The sequence below is a fragment of the Heteronotia binoei genome, chromosome 2 (assembly GCF_032191835.1).
Source record: "Heteronotia binoei isolate CCM8104 ecotype False Entrance Well chromosome 2, APGP_CSIRO_Hbin_v1, whole genome shotgun sequence".
In the NCBI taxonomy this organism is placed as follows: Eukaryota; Metazoa; Chordata; class Lepidosauria; order Squamata; family Gekkonidae; genus Heteronotia; species Heteronotia binoei.
Window position 1 is genome coordinate 199411947 of NC_083224.1, and position 20119 is coordinate 199432065.

Here is a 20119-nt window from a genome sequence, read left to right on the forward strand (position 1 = left end):
ACAGCTCCCCCAGATACCTGCAGATCAGTTCCCCATCATTCCCTATGGGAATTGTTCATGGAGGTGCATAATAGCTGTGGGGGTGGAGCTTCCCCCGCCGGCCAGCTGGCTGGGGGAGGGGGGAAGCCTGTAAAACCAGGGGATCCCCCGCTGGGACCTGGGGATTGGGAAGCCTACCCAGAAGGCCCTTGTATTCTCTTGTGCTGGATTTCTGCTTGCAGGGAGTTAGGATTTTTTTTTTTTTTAATTTAAGGGAGCATTTTAAAATCGGATCCTCTCCCTACAGTGGCGCAGAATATTCTTCTGCATGGTACCCCCTTGCCCACATCAACCGAGCCTGAGTTTTTCCTGGGTGAGCGGGTATCCCAGTGACCAGGTGTGGGCTGAGTGACACCAGGAATCTTGGCTCTCTCCCAACAGAAACAGGCCAATGACCTTGTGAACACCCTGATGAAGTGCACACCTCATTACATCCGCTGCATTAAGCCCAACGAGACCAAGAGGCCTAGAGACTGGGAAGAGAGCCGGTAAGAAAGAGATTTCTTTAGCACAAACTATGCTAGGGTTGCCAGAATCCACGTACCACCTTACGGTTGCCAAGTCTCCTGCGGCCTCTGGTGGGGGATTTTTTTTCACACGCACAACGTGCGTGCGGCACAACGACATAATCTGAAAGTACCTATTGCGCCGTAGAGTTTTCCCTCCCAAGTTGCTAGAGCGTCTGGGAAAACAATAAGAGTTTTCCCGGAAATGCCTAGAGCGACGGGTGCATGGCGTCACCAGCAGATGACGTCATTTCTGGGGGGCGTCATTGTGCCAGCGACGTCAAGGGAGGTTCTCCACATTGTGCCAGCGGGTTGGGGACCTCCAGGGCAGGAAAACCTCTGCCCGGCGTGGGGGCTTAGCAGCCCTATAGCACCTGGAGATCTCCAGCTATTACAATTGATCTCTGGACAATCAAGAACTGTAGAAAATGGCTGCCACTAGCCAAAGGAAGAACGAAGAATGGAAGAATAGCAACCCTAAATTATAGGAAAATGTCAAACTTCTCCCAGAAACTGGCAACCATTAGGGGTGTGAGTTTACAGGAAAACTGGGTTTTGAAGAGTAATGTGATGGGAGAGAAACTGCTTGTTCCAAACTTAAGGCGCAGGGGTTTCTGAGGGAACAGGATATCTGCAGAGCATGGCAGGGGCAGGGTGGATTTGGGAGCCTAGTGGAACAGAAGCACCACCAGGGGTAGAATCCTAGCCAGAGCTTAGGGTTGCCAATCCCCAGGTGGGGGCAGGGGATCCCCCGGTCTGGAGAGCCTCCCCCCGCTTCAGGGTTATCAGAAAGCGGGGGGAGGGGAGGGAAATGTCTGCTGGGAACTCTGTTATTCCCTATGGAGATTTATTCCCATAGAAAATCGTGGAGAATTGATCCGCGGGTATCTGGGGCTCTGGGGGGGCTGTTTTTTGAGGTAAAGACACCATATTTTCAGTACAGCATCTAGTGCCTCTCCCTAAAATATTCCCCAAGTTTCAAAACGATAGGACCAGGAGGTCCAATTCTATGAGCCCCAAAAGAAGGTGCCCCTATCCTTCATTATTTCCTATGGAAGGAAGGCATTGAAAAGGTGTGCCGTCCCTTTAAATGTGCTGTCCAGAACTCTCTTTGGAGTTCAATTATGCTTGTCACAGCCTTGATCTTGGCTCCACCCCTAATGTCTCCTGGCTCCACCCCCAAAGTATCTTGGCTCCACTCCCAAAGTCCCCAGATATTCCTTAAATTGGACTTGGCAACCCTACTGGAGCTCCTTTGAATATTAGGCCACACACCCCTGATCAGTGTTCCCTCTAAGCTGAGTTAGTGTGAGCTAGCTCACAGATTTTTAGCCTCCAGTTCATGCATTTTTGTCTTAGCTCAGGAAGGATGACCCCAGATCACAATAACTTAGGCAGTCGCTCACAACTTTAATACCAGTCGCTCACAAAGCAGAATTTTTGCTCACAGGACTCTGCAGCTTAGAGGGAACATTGCCAATCCTCCAAGAGCTTACAAAAAACAGCCTTGTAAGCTCTTGGAGGATTGGCTACATCAGGGGTGTGTGGCCTAATATGCAAAAGAGCTCCTGCTAGAATTCCACCCCTGAGCGCCACCATGGAATTCCAGTAGAGGCATTTGGGCACGGGCAGACTGTACTATCTGAGAGGAGTGCAGGATTAGGGTTTGGTTTCGGTGGAGTAAGAATCGGAGAAGTAACAACAAAAGGCTGCATTAAATGGAGAGTGATGGGCTAGAGAAACAGACTCGGCAAAGTATCTCTTACATCCTGTCTTTGCTAGAGAATTAAACTGGCTTGGCATTCATTCCTGCTCTCCCACACAGGGGAGAACAGAGAAATATGAATGAGAACTTCACTGCCATCGCTGATCTACAATCCCCTGGATTCTTTATGGGGTGGGGAGCCAGGATGGTAGAAAGCCAATGGATAGTTGTCTTGTACGTCTTCTAGTTACACTGAATGCTTTTTTTTTCCTTTTCTTTTTAGGGTGAAGCACCAAGTGGAATATCTAGGCTTAAAGGAGAATATCCGTGTCCGCAGAGCTGGGTTTGCCTATCGCAGGCTGTTCCAGAAATTCCTTCTAAGGTAAGAGCGCTTCTGCTTTGCCGGGATCCCAGCTCAGCATGGTGGAACACATTGTTACAAATAACCTCAGCTGATGAAACAAGAAGGCTACATAACAAGTAGAAAATTATTTATAGGCTTTTTTGCCTAGGTGGACTCATCAGTGTTCTCTTTATGTTTATGTTTGTTTATAATTTTGTGTTCGTAATATGACCTGTTTGTAAAAATCGGGTTTCTTACCCTGATTTGTTATATATTATGCTAAAAGTGAAAAATCATAAAAATGAGATGAATTGAACTAACACTAAGCTTGCATAAGCAACTTTTTTGAGAACTAGAGTGTTTTGGAAAGATTTCTTGAGAGTAAGATTGTGGAACACAGGTGTCTCCTATTTACCAATCCCCAGCTGGGGGCAGGGGATCATCAGTTTGGAGGCCCTCCCTCTCTTCAAAACACGACCCCCCCCCCAAGTTTCAAAAAGATCGAACAAGGGGGTCCAATTCTATGAGCCCCAAAAGAAGGTGCCCCTATCCTTCATTATTTCCAATGGAGGGAAGGCATTTAAAAGTTGTGCGGTCCCTTTAAAGGAGAAGGCCAGAACTCCCTTTGGAGTTCAATGATGCTTGTCACACCCTTGCTCCTGGCTCCACCCCCAACATTTCCTGGCTCCAGCCCCCAAATCCCCAGTTATATTGAATTGGACTTGGCAACCCTAGATTCAGAACAGCATTTCCCACAGGGATGCTTGTCTTCTGAATTTAAAATGGAAGTCCCTCGATCTTGCCGTGAAAAATGGTTTGCTCCAGATGATGTACACCCTGGTTGGTTGGTTTTTTTAAAAAATCTCCTTCTTATCCTTCTGAGATTCCCCTGAACTTCAGTGGTCCATTGCATCATTGGATTAAAAATTAAGAAATCGGTGTCGTCAAACTATCTAGCAAATTTGTTGTTTCCCAAACACAGGACAGATATCATTCTGACCCGATCTTAACGTTCTTTCATCTGCTTTATTAGAAGGGAGATAATGTGGTGTGCCACTTCAGGAGTGTTTATGCCCTTGTGCACTGAGGAAATTGAAGCGGCTGGAGATGGGCTGCTCAGTTCTCCCTTAAGAACATATGAGAAGCCGTTCTGAATCAGGCCAGTGGCTCATCCAATCCAACACTCTGTGTCACACAGTGGCCAAATCCAAGTACCATTAGGAGGCCCTCTAGCAGAGCCTTAGATATTTATTACAGCCAGGGCTTTTTTTGTAGCAGGAACTCCTTTGCATATTAGGCCACACCCTCTTGATGTAGCCAATCCTCCAAGAGCTTACAGTAGGCCCTGTAAATAAGAGCCCTGTAAGCTCTTGGAGGATTGGCTACATCAGGGGTGCATGGCCTAATATGCAAAGGAGTTCCTGCTACAAAAAAACGCCCTGATTACAGCCATCTTCCAAAAACTCTCGAGCAGATCAGAGGAATGGTATACCTCCTTTCTTCTCACAGACCTTGAATCTGAAACCTAAGTTTCCAGATTCTGTCCAGCTGCCAGAGCCTACCGAGATCTAAAGTGTTGAGTCAGTGAAACATTTGCTTTTTAAATACACATTTTAATGGAAGATTGATGTCTGTTTTATCTGCTGCTCTATGACTGCAATCGAGGCTTTTTTTGTAGCAGGAACTCCTTTGCATATTAGGCCATGCCCCCCTGATGTAGCCAATCCTCCAAGAGCTTACAGGGCTCTTAGTACAGGGCCTACTGTAAGCTCCAAGAGGACTGGCTACATCAGGGGAGTGTGCAGCGAAGGCTCAACGGCACATGGTGCCCTAGGCAGGCCCCCTGCTGTTGCCCCCCCGCCATGCTCCCTGCCCCCCAGCTTGCCGCGAGAATGACGGGTCCAGAGGAGGGCAACGAAGATGGTGAGGGTTCTGGAGACAAAGTCCTATGAGGAAAGGTTGAAGGAGCTGGGGATGTTTAGCCTGGAGAGGAGGCAGCTGAGAGGTGATATGATCACCATCTTCAAGGACTTGAAGGGCTGCCATATAGAGGATGGGGTGGAATTGTTTTCTGTGGCCCTGGAAGGTAGGACCAGAACCAATGGGTTGAAATTAAATCAAAAGAGTTTCCAACTCAACATTAGGAAGAACTTCCTGACTATTAGAATCATAGAGTTGGAAGGGACCTCTAGGGTAATCTAGTCCAACCCCCTGCACAATGCAGGAAACTCACAAACATTTCCCCATAAATTCACAAGATCTTCATTGCTGTCCAATGGCCATCTAGCCTCTGTTTAAAAACCTCCAAGGAAGGAGAGCCCCCCACCTCCCGAGGAAGCCTGTTCCACTAAGGAATCACTCTAACGGTCAGGAAGTTCTTCCTAATGTGGAGCTGATTTTGATTTAATTTCAACCCATTGGTTCTGGTCCTACCTTCCGGGGCCACAGAAAACAATTCCACCCCATCCTCTATATGACAGTCCTTCAAGTACTTGAAGATGGTCATCATATCTCTCAGCCACCTCCTCTCCAGGCTAAACATCCCCAGTTCCTTCAACCTTTCCTCATAGGACTTGGTCTCCAGACCCCTCACCATCTTCGTCGCCCTCCTCTGGACCCATTCCAGCTTGTCTATATCCTACTTAAAATGTGGTGCCCAAAACTGAACACAATACTCCAGGTGAGGTCTTACCAGAGCAGAGTAAAGTGATACCATCACATCACGTGATCTGGACACTATACTTCTGTTGATACAGTCCAAAATTGCATTTACCATTTTTAGCCACCGCATCACACTGTTAACTCAATTTCAGTGTATGATCCACTAAGACCCCTAGATCCTTTTCGCACATACTACTGCTAAGACAAGCCTCCCCCATCCTATAACCATGCATTGGATTTTTCCTACCTAAATGCAGAACTTTACATTTATCCCTGTTAACATTCATTTTATTTTATTGTTTTTAGCCCAGTTTTCCAGCCTGTCAAGGTCATCTTGGATCCTGTTTCTGTCTTCTTCTGTGTTTGTAACCCCTCCCAATAGAGCGGTTCCGCAGTGGAACAGGCTTCCTCAGGAGGTGGTGGGCACTCCTTCCTTCATGGTTTTTAAACAGAGGCTAGATGGCCATCTGACAGCAATGAGGATCCTGTGAACTTAGGGGGAGGCGTTTGTGAGTTTCCTGCATTGTGCAGGGTATTGGACTAGATGACCCCAGAGGTCCCTTCCAACTCTATGATTCTAACTAGCTTCTCACAGCCATATCTGCGTGTTTTGTGAAGAGACAGGAGGCTTCTCCCCCCTCCTTTCCAGAACCGGAAGTGAGAAGGCAGCGAAGTCTCCTCCATCCATCTCTTCACAAAACACACAGATACAGCTGCGAGAAGCCGGCAATAGGGCTCAGTGTTGTTGTGGCAAGCTTCGGGTGGGGAGGGGAGGCAAATTTAGGCGGTTGCCTGGAGGATCGGAGGGGAGCCAAATTCAGCGCCCCATCCCTCCCGGCGCCCTAGGCAAACGCCTAGTTTGCCTAGTGGACGAGCCGGCCCTGAGTGTGTGGCCTAATATGCAGAGGAGTTCCTGCTACACAAAAAGCCCTAATACATGGCTGATTGAAGAAAGTGACCTCCTGTGCTCAGGTATGCCATCCTGACCTCAGAGACATGGCCCAGGTGGCGAGGAGACGAGCGCCAAGGGGTCCAGCACTTGTTGAGATCCGTCAATATGGACACGGACCAGTACCAGATGGGCCGCACGAAGGTTTTTGTCAAGAACCCTGAGTCGGTAAGCTCATCATCCTTAGCTCTGTCCGGCACCAAACGTCTACAGAAGGGCAGCCAACGGTTGGGAATTTTTGCTTGGTTTCAGGATCCAGTGTTTCCATGGAAAAAATCAGGGGTCGTTTTGTAGCAAAATAGGTGGCGGAGCTCATTAGCATCTCATTAGCATATACCACCCTCCCCCAGCCAAAAGCAACCTGATACAAGAAAGGAGAGCCCTGGGTGAACAAGGCCTGTTTTTTTGACTGGCTAGAGATCCAGCCATCCCAAGCAGGCCTCGCTCGCCTGGGGCTCTCCTGGGCTGCCCCCTCCCAGTCAAAAGGCCAGCAAGCTACCCGCCGCCCAAAATCACATAAGAAATGGAGAAACGGTGGTGTGGGCTTCTCGAAGGGCTAATGAGGTGGTGCGGGTTTCTCCAGGGGTTAATGAGGGCTGCTGGGGGTGTGGCAAAGCCCCTGGTGGCTGGCTGGCTGCCTGCTCTCCTGATCCAGGGATTGTTATGCAGCTGCACCTCCGATTCAATGGACAAGGTAGGTGGGGAGGAGGAGGGGGAGCCCTCAGAAAGGTTCCTGTGAGCTCTTGCTGAATCTGAGGCCTGAAAATGATAGTTGGGTTGAGCTGGGGATTATAAGGAGCGACCCTAAGCCCTGATCGACCACGCTGCACTCCAGTTCTACCCATTGGCCAACCCTCTGACTCCGCCCACAGTGAGCAGCAGATTCCTAATACAAAAAGACGTCCTTTCAGAGGAAATTATTTCCTAGGTCAGGGGTGTCAAACTCATTTGTTACGAGGGCCGAATCTGACATAAATGAGACCTTGTTGGGCTGAGCCATGCTGGGCCATGTGTGTACCTATTTAAGATTAGGTAGCAGCGGAGAGATAAATTTTATAAAGAACACAGACAAACCCAAATGTATATTTTATAAAAACTTAAAACGTGCTTAAAACACTCTTAGCACTCTTTGGTTTTAAACACGCTTTCTTTGTATTTCTCTCACGGGATCCAGGGAACTGGGCAAAGGAAGCTCTGGCTCTTTCCTTCCTTCCTCAGGGGACTGGGGGGGGGGGGGAGCCTCAGCCAATAGAAGGAAGAGAGGCTTGGCTCAGTAGCTCTGCTGTGCGACTGAGCGAGCCTGGCAAAGCAAGCTCTGCCTTCCCCCCTTCCTCCCCAAGGGAGGAGCCTCAGCCAATGGAGAAAATAAAGGTTTTGCTCTGTAGCTCCTGTGCAATTGAGCACACCTTGCAAAGCAAGCTGTGATGCAGAAAGAAGCAAGAGAGAGAGGGAGAAGGAAGCAGATGACAGCCAGTTGCTTGGGGGCCTGATAGGAGCCCTCCGGGGACCTGATTTGGCCCCCAAACTGCATGTTCGACACCCCTGTCCTAGGTGGTAGGTCAGGCAAGATATTAGATTCTGTCCAATCCAGTCTCTGCAGCAAGAACAGCTGAATTGAAAGAGTATAGCTGCATAAACTCTCTGTTTGTGGCTGCCAACAGACGGCTGGCTCAGGGCGGCATCAAGCCAATCTGGAAGTGAGTTGGCCAGAGAAGGAGAGCCAGGGAGCATCCTGACAGCCCACAGAAGATGGATGAGCCACGGGTGCCCCCAGGGAGCATGTAGAGCGCCCGCTGTCCGCAGCTCCCCAGGCAGTTTCTGAGTGCTTCCTAAGTGTCCGGATGGCCGGGGAGGCACCTCAGAGGCGACCCAGCGATAAGGCAACACTTGAACATGATGCCTTTTAAAGCTGGCTCCCAGTAAGTCGGGGACAGCTCGAGCAGGGCAGGGACGGCGGGCAGATGTGCGCATGTAGACGCACTTTTCTGGGATGCTCGCCTGCCATCCCTGGGACCGCCCATCGTTAACCAGCCTGTATGAGCCTCATTTTGTCGGCTGTGGGGACAGGGCGGGCCCTAGACTTTCTGGCCCCCTAGGCGCGGCTAACTTCTGGCACCCCCCCCCCGCACTGATAACACCACCAAGTCACATGGGGGGGGAGTGCCCGACCCGTCACCCCCAGGAGACCAGCGCCCTAGGCGATCACCTAGTTTGTCTAGGGCAGGGCTGGCCCTTTGTGGGGGAGGCAGGAGGCGCTGCAAATTCCACCCCTAGAGCAGCTGGAGATCTTGTTCTGGGCTTCTGAGATTCTATCAGGCATTGGTCACACGCTTCTCAAAACGGAGACTTAAGAACCTGCTATCTTTTGAAAGGATGACATTGAACTCCGCGCCCGTTTCCTAATTCGGTGCTTTTTGAACTCATTGGTGAAATTGTGGCCTACTTTCATGTAACCCCAGGGAGGGTCTGTGCCTTACTGGTAGAGCAGGCGGGCGTTTCATATGCAAAAGGCCTCCGGTTGAACCCAATGTTTATTTATTATTTATATTTATTTATTACTTTAAATTTCTATCCCGCCCTCTCCGCAAGCAGACTCAGGGTGGCTGACAACATTCATTTTCACGTGTTAAAACCAATAAAAACCAATAAAACATAACTGCAATGTAAGGTTTTAAAAACCATTTCGTGGTGCTGTGTCACTACAATATAAGCGAGTTCTTCTTTTAGGCTTCCCAATCCCCAGGTCCCAGCAGGGGATCCCCCGGTTTTACAGGCCTCCCCCCTCCCCCAGCCAGCTGGCCGGCAGGGGAAGCCCCGCCCCCACAGCCATTATGCACCTCCATGAACAATTCCCATAAGGAATGATGGGGAATTTATCCACCGGTATCGGGGGCTCTGGGGGGGCTGTTTTTTGAGGTAGAGGTGCCAAATTTTCAGTATAGCATCTAGTGCCTCTTCCCAAAATGCCCCCCAAGTTTCAAAAGTATTGGACCAGGGGGTCCAATTCTACGAGCCCCAAAAGAAGGTGCCCCTATCCATTATTTTCTATGGAAGGAAGGCATTTTTAAAAGTGTGCTGTCCCTTTAAATGTGATGGCCAGAACTCCCTTGGAGTTCAATTCTGCTTGTCACACCCGTGCTCCTGGCTCCGCCCCCAATGTCTCCTGGCCCCACCCCCAAAGTCCCCAGATATTTCTTGAATTGGACTTGGCAACCCTATCTTCTTTTCCGATGGTGACCACACAGTAACTTTATAATGTGGGGTGGCAGTTCTCTCCCGGTTAGATATCAAAGGCCTGTCAGAACAATTCGGTCTGACAGGCCCTGCGGAAAGTAGAAAGATCCCGCAGGGCCCTTATGGCCTCCGGGAGAGCATTCCACAATTCTGGTGCTGCCACTGAGAAGGCCCTAGCTCGCGTCAAACACAGCCTAGCCTCCTTTGGTCCAGGGATGGACAATAGATTTTTTTGTCCCTGAACGCAGTGCTCCCTAGGGAACATGTGGAGAAAGTCGGCCCCGCAGATAGACAGGCCCCTGACCATAGAGGGCTTTAAAGGTCAATACCAACACCTTGTATCTCTGTATCTCAGACAGCTGGTGCTGGGGAAACTATGTCTCTGCCCGAGTCCTGTGCAGCAGTCCCATATTTAGTCCCTGCCTCTTCAGTTCAAGGATCATCACAAATTAATTCAAACAGACAGAACGCCATCTGAACTGTATTTAAACTGTTTTAATATTTGAATGATGTTTTATTGTTATAATGTGAATCTGTCATCGAATTGTGACTGCTGTTAGCCGCCCTGAGCCTGTTTGGGGAGGGCGGGATATAAGTGCAATAAATAAATAAAATAAGGATCTTGGGTGCTAGGAAAGATGCTTCTCTGTCTGAGTCCTGGGTGAACATTCCCAGGTTCCATTCCTGCATCTTCAGTTCAAGGAACTCAGATGTTGAGGAAGATGCTTCTCTGACTAAGTCCTGGGTGAACATTCCCAGGTTCCATTCCTGCATCTTCAGTTCAAGGAACTCAGATGTTGAGGAAGATGCTTCTCTGTCTGAGTCCTGGGTGAACATTCCCAGGTTCCATTCCTGCATCTTCAGTTCAAGGATCTCAGGTGTTGAGGAAGATGCTTCTCTGTCTGAGTCCTGGGTGAACATTCCCGGGTTCCATTCCTGCATCTTCAGTTCAAGGATCTCAGGTGTTGAGGAAGATGCTTCTCTGTCTGAGTCCTGGGTGAACATTCCCAGGTTCCATTCCTGCATCTTCAGTTCAAGGATCTCAGGTGTTGAGGAAGATGCTTCTCTGTCTGAGTCCTGGGTGAACATTCCCAGGTTCCATTCCTGCATCTTCAGTTCAAGGATCTCAGGTGTTGAGGAAGATGCTTCTCTGTCTGAGTCCTGGGTGAACATTCCCAGGTTCCATTCCTGCATCTTCAGTTCAAGGATCTCAGGTGTTGAGGAAGATGCTTCTCTGTCTGAGTCCTGGGCAGATGGCTCCATGTTCAGTCCCCATGTCTTCGGTTCAAGGATCTCAGATTCTGGGGGAAGACATTTCTCTGCCTGAGGCCCTGGACTCACAGCAAGGCAGAGTAGAACAAGTCGCTGGCCTGCAACTGAGGATCTTCAAGTGGTCACCTGTGCAGTCCAAACCCACGTGTGGGACTGCACGGGGCCACGAAGAAGATGACAAAGTGAGGCAAGGTCAGCGTTGGCCCAAGGGCACATGGCGACCCAGGCAGGCATCCCCCCCCCTGCCGGCCCCTCCCCGCAGCGCTGCAACTGGAACCGGAAGGGAGGAGGAGCCAGGCATCCTCCAGCGCGTTCTTTGAAAGATAAGATGCATGCTGCATTGCGGCCGGAAGGCCCAGGCATGGCACACTCTGATTGCACTGGGGGGGGGGGGGTGCGAAAGGAGGGACAGGCGACAGGAGGGCAGAGGAGGCAGGCAAACTAGGTGCTTGCCTGAAGCACCAGGAGGGCGGGGAGCCCAATTCGGCACCTCCCGGAGCCTTAGGCAAGCGGCTAGTTTGCCTAGTGGGTAAGCCGACCCTGGGGAAGATGGACCAGCAGTCTGATTCAGCAAAAGGCAGCTTTATGTGTTCGCCTTCGGATGTTTGATGCCAAGGCGAGGGACCAGCTGAAAAGAGGATAGCCCCCATTTTGTATCCGCCACCCAAGTCTGAAATCACGTGCTCTCTTTTCTCCAACCAAGCTCTTCCTTCTAGAGGAGATGCGGGAACGGAAATTCGATGGCTTTGCCCGGGTCATCCAGAAAGCCTGGCGTCGGCACATCGCCATCCGGAAATACGAACAGATGCGAGAAGAAGGTGAGGACTAATCATGCCCTAGAATCATGCCTTGTTTGTTTTTTTTAAAATGTTGGGTGTTTTTTTTCCCCAGGACACTGAGTTTGGTGCCCAGTGTCTTATTCCGTACTTGGAATATCCCTGTTGGCCCACCAATCCAGGCCTCAGAATCAGCAGGAGCTCACAGGAGTGCAGTTCCTGAACCTTTCTGAGGGTTCCCCCTCTTCCTCCCCACCTCCCCTGTCCATTGAATAGGAGGTGCAGCTGCATAACAATCCCTGGATGAGGAGAGCGGGCAGCCAGCCAGCCACCAGGGGCTTTGCCACGCCCCCAGCAGCCCTCATTAACCCCTGGAGAAACCCGCACCACTAGGGTTGTTGTTGTTGTTGCCAAGTCCAATTCAAGAAATATCTGGGGACTTTGGGGGTGGGGCCAGGAGACTTTGGGGGTGAAGCCAGGAGTCATTGGGGCAGAGCCAGGAGCACGGGTGTGACAAGCAGAATTGAACTCCAAGGGATTTCTGGCCATCACGTTTAAAGGGACGGCACATCTTTTAAAATGCCTTCCTTCCATAGAAAATAATGAAGGATAGGGGCACCTTCTTTTGGGGCTCGTAGAATTGGACCTCCTGGTCCAATACTTTTGAAACTTGGGGGGTATTTTGGGAAGAGGCACTAGATGCTATACTGAAAATTTGGCACCTCTACCTCAAAAAACATCCCTCCCCAGAGCCCCCGATATCCATGGATCAATTCCCCATTATTCCTTATGGGAATTGTTCATGGAGGTGCATAATGGCTGTGGGGGTGGGGCTTCCCCCACCGGCCAGCTGGCTGGGGGAGGGGGGAAGCCTGTAAAACCGGGGGATCCCCTGCTGGGATCTGGGGATTGGGAAGCCTACGCACCACCCTTTCTCCACTTCTGATGTGATTTTGGGCGGCGGGTGGCTTGCTGGCCTTCTGACTGGGGTGGGGGGGGGGAGGCAGAAGAGCCCCAGGCGAGCAAGGCCTGCTTGGGCTGACTGGACCTCTCACCAGCCGAAACAGGCCTCATTTGCCCAGGGTTCTCCTTTTTTGCATCGGGTTGCTTTTGGCTGGGGGTTTTGGCTGCTAATGAGTTATGTTAATGAGCTCCCCCACTTGTTTTTCTACGAAACGACCCCTGTACCATTCGTTTCTCAAACTGGACACTTCTTTCTTTTTCTCTGTGCAGCATCCCACATCTTGTACAATTTCAAAGAACGCCGGAGGAACAGTATCAACCGTAACTTCGTAGGGGATTATCTGGGGATGGAGGACAAGCCGGAGTTGCGTCAGTTCCTGGCCAAAAGGGAAAGGATTGATTTCGCCGACTCGGTCACAAAATACGACAGGCGGTTCAAGGTAATTTGGGGAGCCATTTGGTTTTGAAAGTAAAGGGTTTATCGAACAGGGTAAGGAAACCTCCCGAGCTGTGGGGGGGTGCTGCCAAAATTCTCATCCAGATTTCTCTCTGGTTTACTTTGGAGTTCACCTTATTCCGTTCCCCGCTTCTGGGACAAAACAAGGATTTAGGGTCCAGTATAGGTGTTAGCCAAGTTCACAAAACTGGCAACTCAACCTTTAGGAGACAGCTGAAGACAATTTTATTCAGGAGAGTAACTTCCAGCTCTATGAGTCTATGGTTAGTTGAGTTTTTTGCCAATTCACAGTTTTAAAATTGTGATTTTTAATTCATAGCCTTTTATGTATTCTCAGGACTTTTTTGTAGCAGGAACTGGTTTGCATATCAGCCCACACCCCCTTGATGTAGCCAATCCTCCTGGAGTTTACAGGAGGCCCTGTACTAAGAGCCCTGTAAGCTCTTGGAGGATTGGCTACATCAGGTGGTGTGGCCTAATATGCAAAGGAATTCCTGCTAAAAAAAAAAAGCCCTATACAGTGTTCTATGTATTTTAAACTTCTGTTTACACTGTACATTGTCCCTGTCTGGGAATTAAGATCACAGAGAGAGGCTTTCTTGACTTTCCCACCAATCAAAAAGGCTCATTTAATGGGTACACAAGAGAGGGCCTTTTTGATGGCAGCCCCATGATAATGGAACAACCCTCCCAGAAAGGCGTGCCTGGCTCTCTCACTGTTGATTTTCAGGATGTGATTGAAGATAGTTTTAGAAGATGAAGATATTGGGTTTATATCCCGCCCTACACTCTGAATCTCACAGTCTCAGAGGGGTCACAATCTCCTTTACCTCCCCCTCCCCCACAACAGACACCCTGTGAGGTAGGTGGGCTGTGAGAGCTCTGAGAGAGGCTGCCCTTTCAAGGACAGAGTCTCAGAGCGGCCTACAATCTCCTTTCCCCTTCTCCCCCACAACAGACACCTTGTGAGGCTGGTGGGGCTGAGAGAGCTCTCCCAGAAGATGCCCTTTCAAGGACAACTCGTGCCAGAGCTATGGCTGACCCAAGGCCATTCCAGCAGGTGCAAGTGGAGGAGTGGGGAATCAAACCCGGTTCTCCCAGATAAGAGTCCGCACACTCAACCACTATGCCAAACTGGTTTATTTAGGACTGCATTTGACTGATAACTGTTTTTATTTATTGAAAGTCCTAAACTGGAGTTTTTTAAACTGTGTCCTTTTGTGTGTGTTTTTTTATAACTGTTGTTTTATGTATATCATTTTTATTGTGTTCTTTATAATAGCTTTATTTATACTGTAAGCTGCCTTGAGTTCTGTAAGGCAGAAAGGTGGCTAATGAATGAATCGAAATAATTCGAAGGGTAAATGGGGGAAGCAGCAGTGGTTGAATCATTTAGCCTTGCTTTGGCAGCAGGTGAGGTTGCAGGTAAGCTGCACAAAGCTATGCCAAATCAGAACATAAGAACATGAGAAGCCATGTTGGATCAGGCCAATGGCCCATCCAGTCCAACACTCTGTGTCACACAGTGGCAAAAAATTTTTTATATATACACACACACTGTGGCTAATAGCCACTGATGGACCTCTGCTCCATATTTTTATCTAAACCCCTCTAGAAGCTGGCTATTCTTGTGGCCGCCACCACCTCCTGTGGCAGTGAATTCCACATGTTAATCACCCTTTGGGTGAAGAAGGACTTCCTTTTATCCGTTTTAACCTGCCTGCTCAGCAATTTCATCGAATGCCCACGAGTTCTTGTATTGTGAGAAAGGGAGAAAAGGACTTCTTTCTCTGCTTTCTCCATCCCATGCATAATCTTGTAAACCTCTATCATGTCACCCCGCAGTCGACGTTTCTCCAAGCTAAAGAGCCGCAAGCGTTTCAACCTTTCTTCATAGGGAAAGTGTTCCAGCCCTTTAATCATTCTAGTTTCCCTTTTCTGGACTTTCTCCAATGCTATAATATCCTTTTTGAGGTGCGGCGACCAGAACTGCACACAGTACTCCAAATGAGACTGCACCATCGATTTATACAGAGGCATTATGTTACTCGCTGATTCAGTCACTTGAGCCTAGAGAGAGGTCAGATTTGAAACAAGAACATCCTCTTTGACAGTGTGGGCACCACAATTTAAGAAAGATATAGATAAGCTTGGAATATGTCCAGAGGAGGGTGACGAAGAGGGTGAGGGGTCTGGAGACCAAGTCCTATGAGGAAAGGTGGAAGGAGCTGGGCATGTTTAGCCTGGAGAGGAGGCGGCTGAGAGGTGATCTGATCACCATCTTCAAGTACTTGAAGGGCTGTCCTATAAAGGATGGTGGGGAATTGTTTTCTGTGGCCCCAGAAGGTAGGACCAGAACCAATGGGATGAACTTAAATCAAAAGAGTTTTCAACTAAACGTTGGGAAGTATTTCCTGACCGTTAGAGCGGTTCCTCAGTAGGGAGCAGGCTTCCTTGGGAGGTGGTGGGCTCTCCTTTGGGGGTTCTTAAAGAAAGGCTGGATGGCCATTTGGCAGGAATGCTGATTCTGTGAATTGGGCAGATCATGAGAAGGGGGGCAGGAAGGGGGGTTGCATCAGTATTTAGTTCTCATGACTCCTTCTCACACGCCCAGGAAAATGCTGTTCACAACTTTGGGATCCAGCACCAAATTGTCTCCAGGCCAGTTTGGCCAGGTAGGAGTCTCCAACCCCCGGGGCTGGTCCCCAGTCCATGGCCTGTTAGCAACTGGGCCGTGAGTTGTATAATTATTTCATTATATATTACAATGTAGTAATAATAAGAAGACGACATTGGATTTATAGCCTGCCCTCCACTCCAAATCTCAGAGCAGCTCACAATCTCCTTCCCCTTCCTTCCCCACAACAGACACCCTGTGAGGTGGGTGGGGCTGAGAGAGCTCTCCCAGAAGCCGCCCTTTCAAGGACAGAGTCTCAGAGCAGCTCACAATCTCCTTCCCCTTCCTCCCCCACAACAGACACCCTGTGAGGTGGGTGGGGCTGAGAGAGCTCTCCCAGAAGCCGCCCTTTCAAGGACAGAGTCTCAGAGCAGCTCACAATCTCCTTCCCCTTCCTCCCCCACAACAGACACCCTGTGAGGTGGGTGGGGCTGAGAGAGCTCTCCCAGAAGCCGCCCTTTCAAGGACAGAGTCTCAGAGCAGCTCACAATCTCCTTCCCCTTCCTCCCCCACAACAGACACCCTGTGAGGTGGGTGGGACTGAGAGAGCTCTCCCAGAAGCCGCCCTTTCAAGGACAGAGTCTCAGAGCAGCTCACAATCTCCTTCCCCTTCCTCCCCCACAACAGACACCCTGTGAGGTGGGTGGGGCTGAGAGAGCTCTCCCAGAAGCCGCCCTTTCAAGGACAGAGTCTCAGAGCAGCTCACAATCTCCTTCCCCTTCCTCCCCCACAACAGACACCCTGTGAGGTGGGTGGGGCTGAGAGAGCTCTCCCAGAAGCCGCCCTTTCAAGGACAGAGTCTCAGAGCAGCTCACAATCTCCTTCCCCTTCCTCCCCCACAACAGACACCCTGTGAGGCGGGTGGGGCTGAGAGAGCTCTCCCAGAACCTGCCCTTTCAAGGACAACTCCTACAAGAGGCTCTATGGCTGACCCGAGGCCATTCCAGCAGCTGAGAGTGGAGGAGTGGGGAATCAGACCCGGTTCTTCCAGATAAGAGTATGTGCAATTGACCACCACACCAAAATAAAGTGCACAATTGTATCATCCTGAAACCATCCTCCCCCCCCTCCCCCCCAGTCCGTGGAAAGATTGCCTTCCACAAAACCAGTCCCTGGTGCCAAAAAGGTTGGGGATCACTGTTGTCAGGGAACCTGAAGGATTTTTTTCTTTTTCTTTTGACATCTGGGCTTGGAGCAGGGGTCACTGTGTGTGGTGGGGAGGTACTTGTGAATTTCCTGCATTGTGCAGGGGGTTGGACTAGATGACCCTGGAGGTCCTTTCCAGCTCTATGATTCTATGTGGAATATTTGCTTGACTTAGTTTTGAACTGAACACACAAGTGTCATAGTCATAGAGATGGTTTTCAGCGGAGATAAACCTCTTGTGTAACAGCCCCGTGGCGCAGAGTGGTAAAGCTGCAGTACTGCAGTCGGAGCCCTCTGCTCACAACCTGAGATCAATCCCGGCAGAAGCTGGGTTCAGGTAGCTGGCTCTAGGTTGACTCAGCCTTCCATCCTTCCAAGGTCGGTCAAAGGAGTCCCCAGCTTGCTGGGGGGGGGGGGGAAGTGTAGATGACTGGGGAAGGCAATGGCAAACCACCCCATAAAAAGTCTGCCGTGAAAACGTTGTGATGCGACGTCACCCCTAGAGCTGGAAACGACTGGGGACTAGCTTTACCTTTAAACCACTTGTGCTGGTGTCTTGTCTTGTGACCTATATCTTTTCTCTCTCTCACTCCTTGTTCCCCGCAGCCCATTAAACGTGATTTCATCTTGACCCCCAAATACTTCTACTTAATTGGACGTGAGAAGGTGAAGAAAGGCCCGGAAAAGGGGCAGATCCGAGAAGTGCTGAAGAAGAAGGTGGACATCCAGTCTGTCCACAGGGTGTCTCTCAGGTGATGCTTTTTCCCAGACTTCCCAGGTCTTTCCCAAATACTTCCTGCAGACACATCTGCTCCTTCCTCGCTTCCTGAGAGCCAGTTTGGTGTAGTGGTTTAGTGCGTGGACTCTTATCTGGGAGTACCAGGTTTGATTCCTCTCAGCCCCACCCACCTCACAGGGTGTCTGTTGTGGGGGAGGAAGGGAAAGGAGATTGTAGGCCGCTCTTAGACTCTGCCTTGAAAGGGAAGCTTCTGGGAGAGCTCTCTCAGCCCCACCTGCCTCACAGGGTGTGGGGGAGGAAGGGAAAGCAGATTGTAGGCCGCTCTGAGAGTCTGTCCTTGAAAGGGAAGCTTCTGGGAGAGCTCCCTCAGCCCCACCCACCTCACAGGGTGTCTGTTGTGGGGGAGGAAGGGAAAGGAGATTGTAGGCCACTCTGAGACTCTGTTGTTGAAAGGGAAGCTTCTGGGAGAGCTCTCTCAGCCCCACCCACCTCACAGGGTGTCTGTTGTGGGGGAGGAAGGGAAAGGAGATTGTAGGCCACTCTGAGACTCTGTCCTTGAAAGGGAAGCTTCTGGGAGAGCTCTCTCAGCCCCACCCACCTCACAGGGTGTCTGTTGTGGGGGAGGAAGGGAAAGGAGATTGTAGGCCACTCTGAGACTCTGTCGTTGAAAGGGAAGCTTCTGGGAGAGCTCTCTCAGCCCCACCCACCTCACAGAGTGTCTGTTGTGGGGGAGGAAGGAAAAGGAGATTGTAGGCCACTCTGAGACTCTATTGTTGAAAGGGAAGCTTCTGGGAGAGCTCTCTCAGCCCCACCCACCTCACAGGGTGTCTGTTGTGGGGGAGGAAGGGAAAGGAGATTGTAGGCCGCTCTGAGACTCTGTCCTTGAAAGGGAAGCTTCTGGGAGAGCTTTCTCAGCCCCACCCACCTCACAGGGGGTCTGTTATGGGGGAGGAAGGGAATGGAGATTGTAGGCCACTCTGAGACTCTGTCCTTGAAAGGGCAGCTGTTGTAAAAGCCCTCTCAGCCCCACTCACCTCACAGGGCGTCTGTTGTTGGGGGAGAAGGGAAAGAAGATTGTAGGCCGCTGTGAGTCTGATTCAGAGAGAAGGGCAGGGTATAGATCTGCAGTCTTTTTCTTCTTCAAGAGGTCTGATCTCCCCCACTCATCTTCTCCTTTCTTCCCGGACGCCGCAGCACCAAGCAAGACGATTTCTTTGTCCTTCACGAAGCAGAGGCCGACACTTTCCTGGAGTCCATCTTCAAGACGGAACTCATCAGCCTCCTTTGCAAACGCTACGAAGAGGCCACCCACAACAAGCTCCAGCTCAGCTTTAGTGACACGTAAGCCAGTCTTGCCATGACCTGGAGGGCCCAGGTTAGCCCAGTCTCATCAGCTCCCAGAAACTAAGCAGGGTCAGGCCTGCGTAATACTGGGATGGGACACTTCCAAGGAATACCAGGGAAGGGAGGCAGAGGCAGGGAATACCAAGACCCCTTTCTGAAACATCCAAGCCCCACTAGAGGTGTGGCATACGCATAGCTAGTTTGGTGTGGTGGTTAAGTGCGTGGACTCTTATCTGGGAGAACCGGGTTTGATTCCCCACTCCTCCACTTGCAGCTGCTGGAGTGGCCTTGGGTTAGCCATAGCTCTCGTAGGAGTTGTCCTTTAAAAGCCAGCTTCTGAGAGAGCTCTCTCAGCCCCACCCACCTCACAGGGGGTCTGTTGTGGGGGGAGAAGATATAGGAGATTGTAAGCCACTCTGAGTCTCTGATTCAGAGAGAAGGGCGGGGTATAAATCTGCAATTCTTCTTCTTCAGACACACATACATAAAATACCCCCAAAATAACGAATATCAGGATTTCAGTAGCAGATATGATGTCTGAAACCAGGTAGTCTAATGATTAAACTAGGCAAAGGTTCAAATTCTTGCCCTGCCATGGATTTCAAGTAGGCCAACTGCTTGTGTTCTTGCCCTCTTTCAACCAGCTTACCCCAGGGCTTTTTTTTTGTAGAAAAAGCTCAGCAGGAACTCATTTGCATATTAGGCCACACACCCCTGACACCAAGCCAGCCGGAACTGCGTTCCTGCTCAGAGTTGTTGCGAGCAGGGGTGGAATTCTAGCAGAAGCTCCTTTGCATATTAGGCCACATACCCCTGATGTGGGCATTCCTCCAAGAGCTTACAAAAAAGAGCCTTGTAAGCTCTTGGAGGATAGGCCGCTCTGAGACTGTCCTTGAAAGGGCAGCTTCTGGGAGAGCTCTTTCAGCCCCTCCCACCTCACAGGGTGTCTGTTGTGGGGGAGGAAGGGAAAGGAGATTGTAGACCACTCTGAGATACAGAGTGAAGGGTGGGGTATAAATCCAATATCTTCTTCTTGAGAGAGCCAGTTTGGTGTTGTGGTTGTGCACGGGCTTTTATCTGGGAGAACCGGGTTTGATTCCCCACTCCTCCACTTGCAGCTGTTGGAATGGCCTTGGGTCAGCCATAGCTCTCATAGGAGTTGTCCTTAAAAGGCTAGCTTTTGTGAAAGCTCTCTCAGCCCCACCTACCTCACAGGGTGCCTGTTCTGGGTGCGGGGGGGGGGGGGCGGTAAAGGCGATTGTAGGCCGCTCTGAGACTCTCTCCTTGAAAGGGCAGCTTCTGTGAAAG

The 20119-nt window shown here is 50.3% G+C and overlaps 1 protein-coding gene across 1 annotated transcript in view; it reads left to right on the forward strand.

The window, feature by feature from the left end:
• Nucleotides 1–20119, forward strand: part of MYO1F (myosin IF) — a 111736-nt gene that overhangs the window by 81142 nt on the left and 10475 nt on the right. The window contains 7 exon segments of the mRNA XM_060232830.1: nt 421–527; nt 2534–2632; nt 6227–6371; nt 11413–11527; nt 12719–12888; nt 17335–17480; nt 18662–18808. Of these exon segments, the coding sequence (XP_060088813.1) occupies nt 421–527; nt 2534–2632; nt 6227–6371; nt 11413–11527; nt 12719–12888; nt 17335–17480; nt 18662–18808 (929 nt within the window).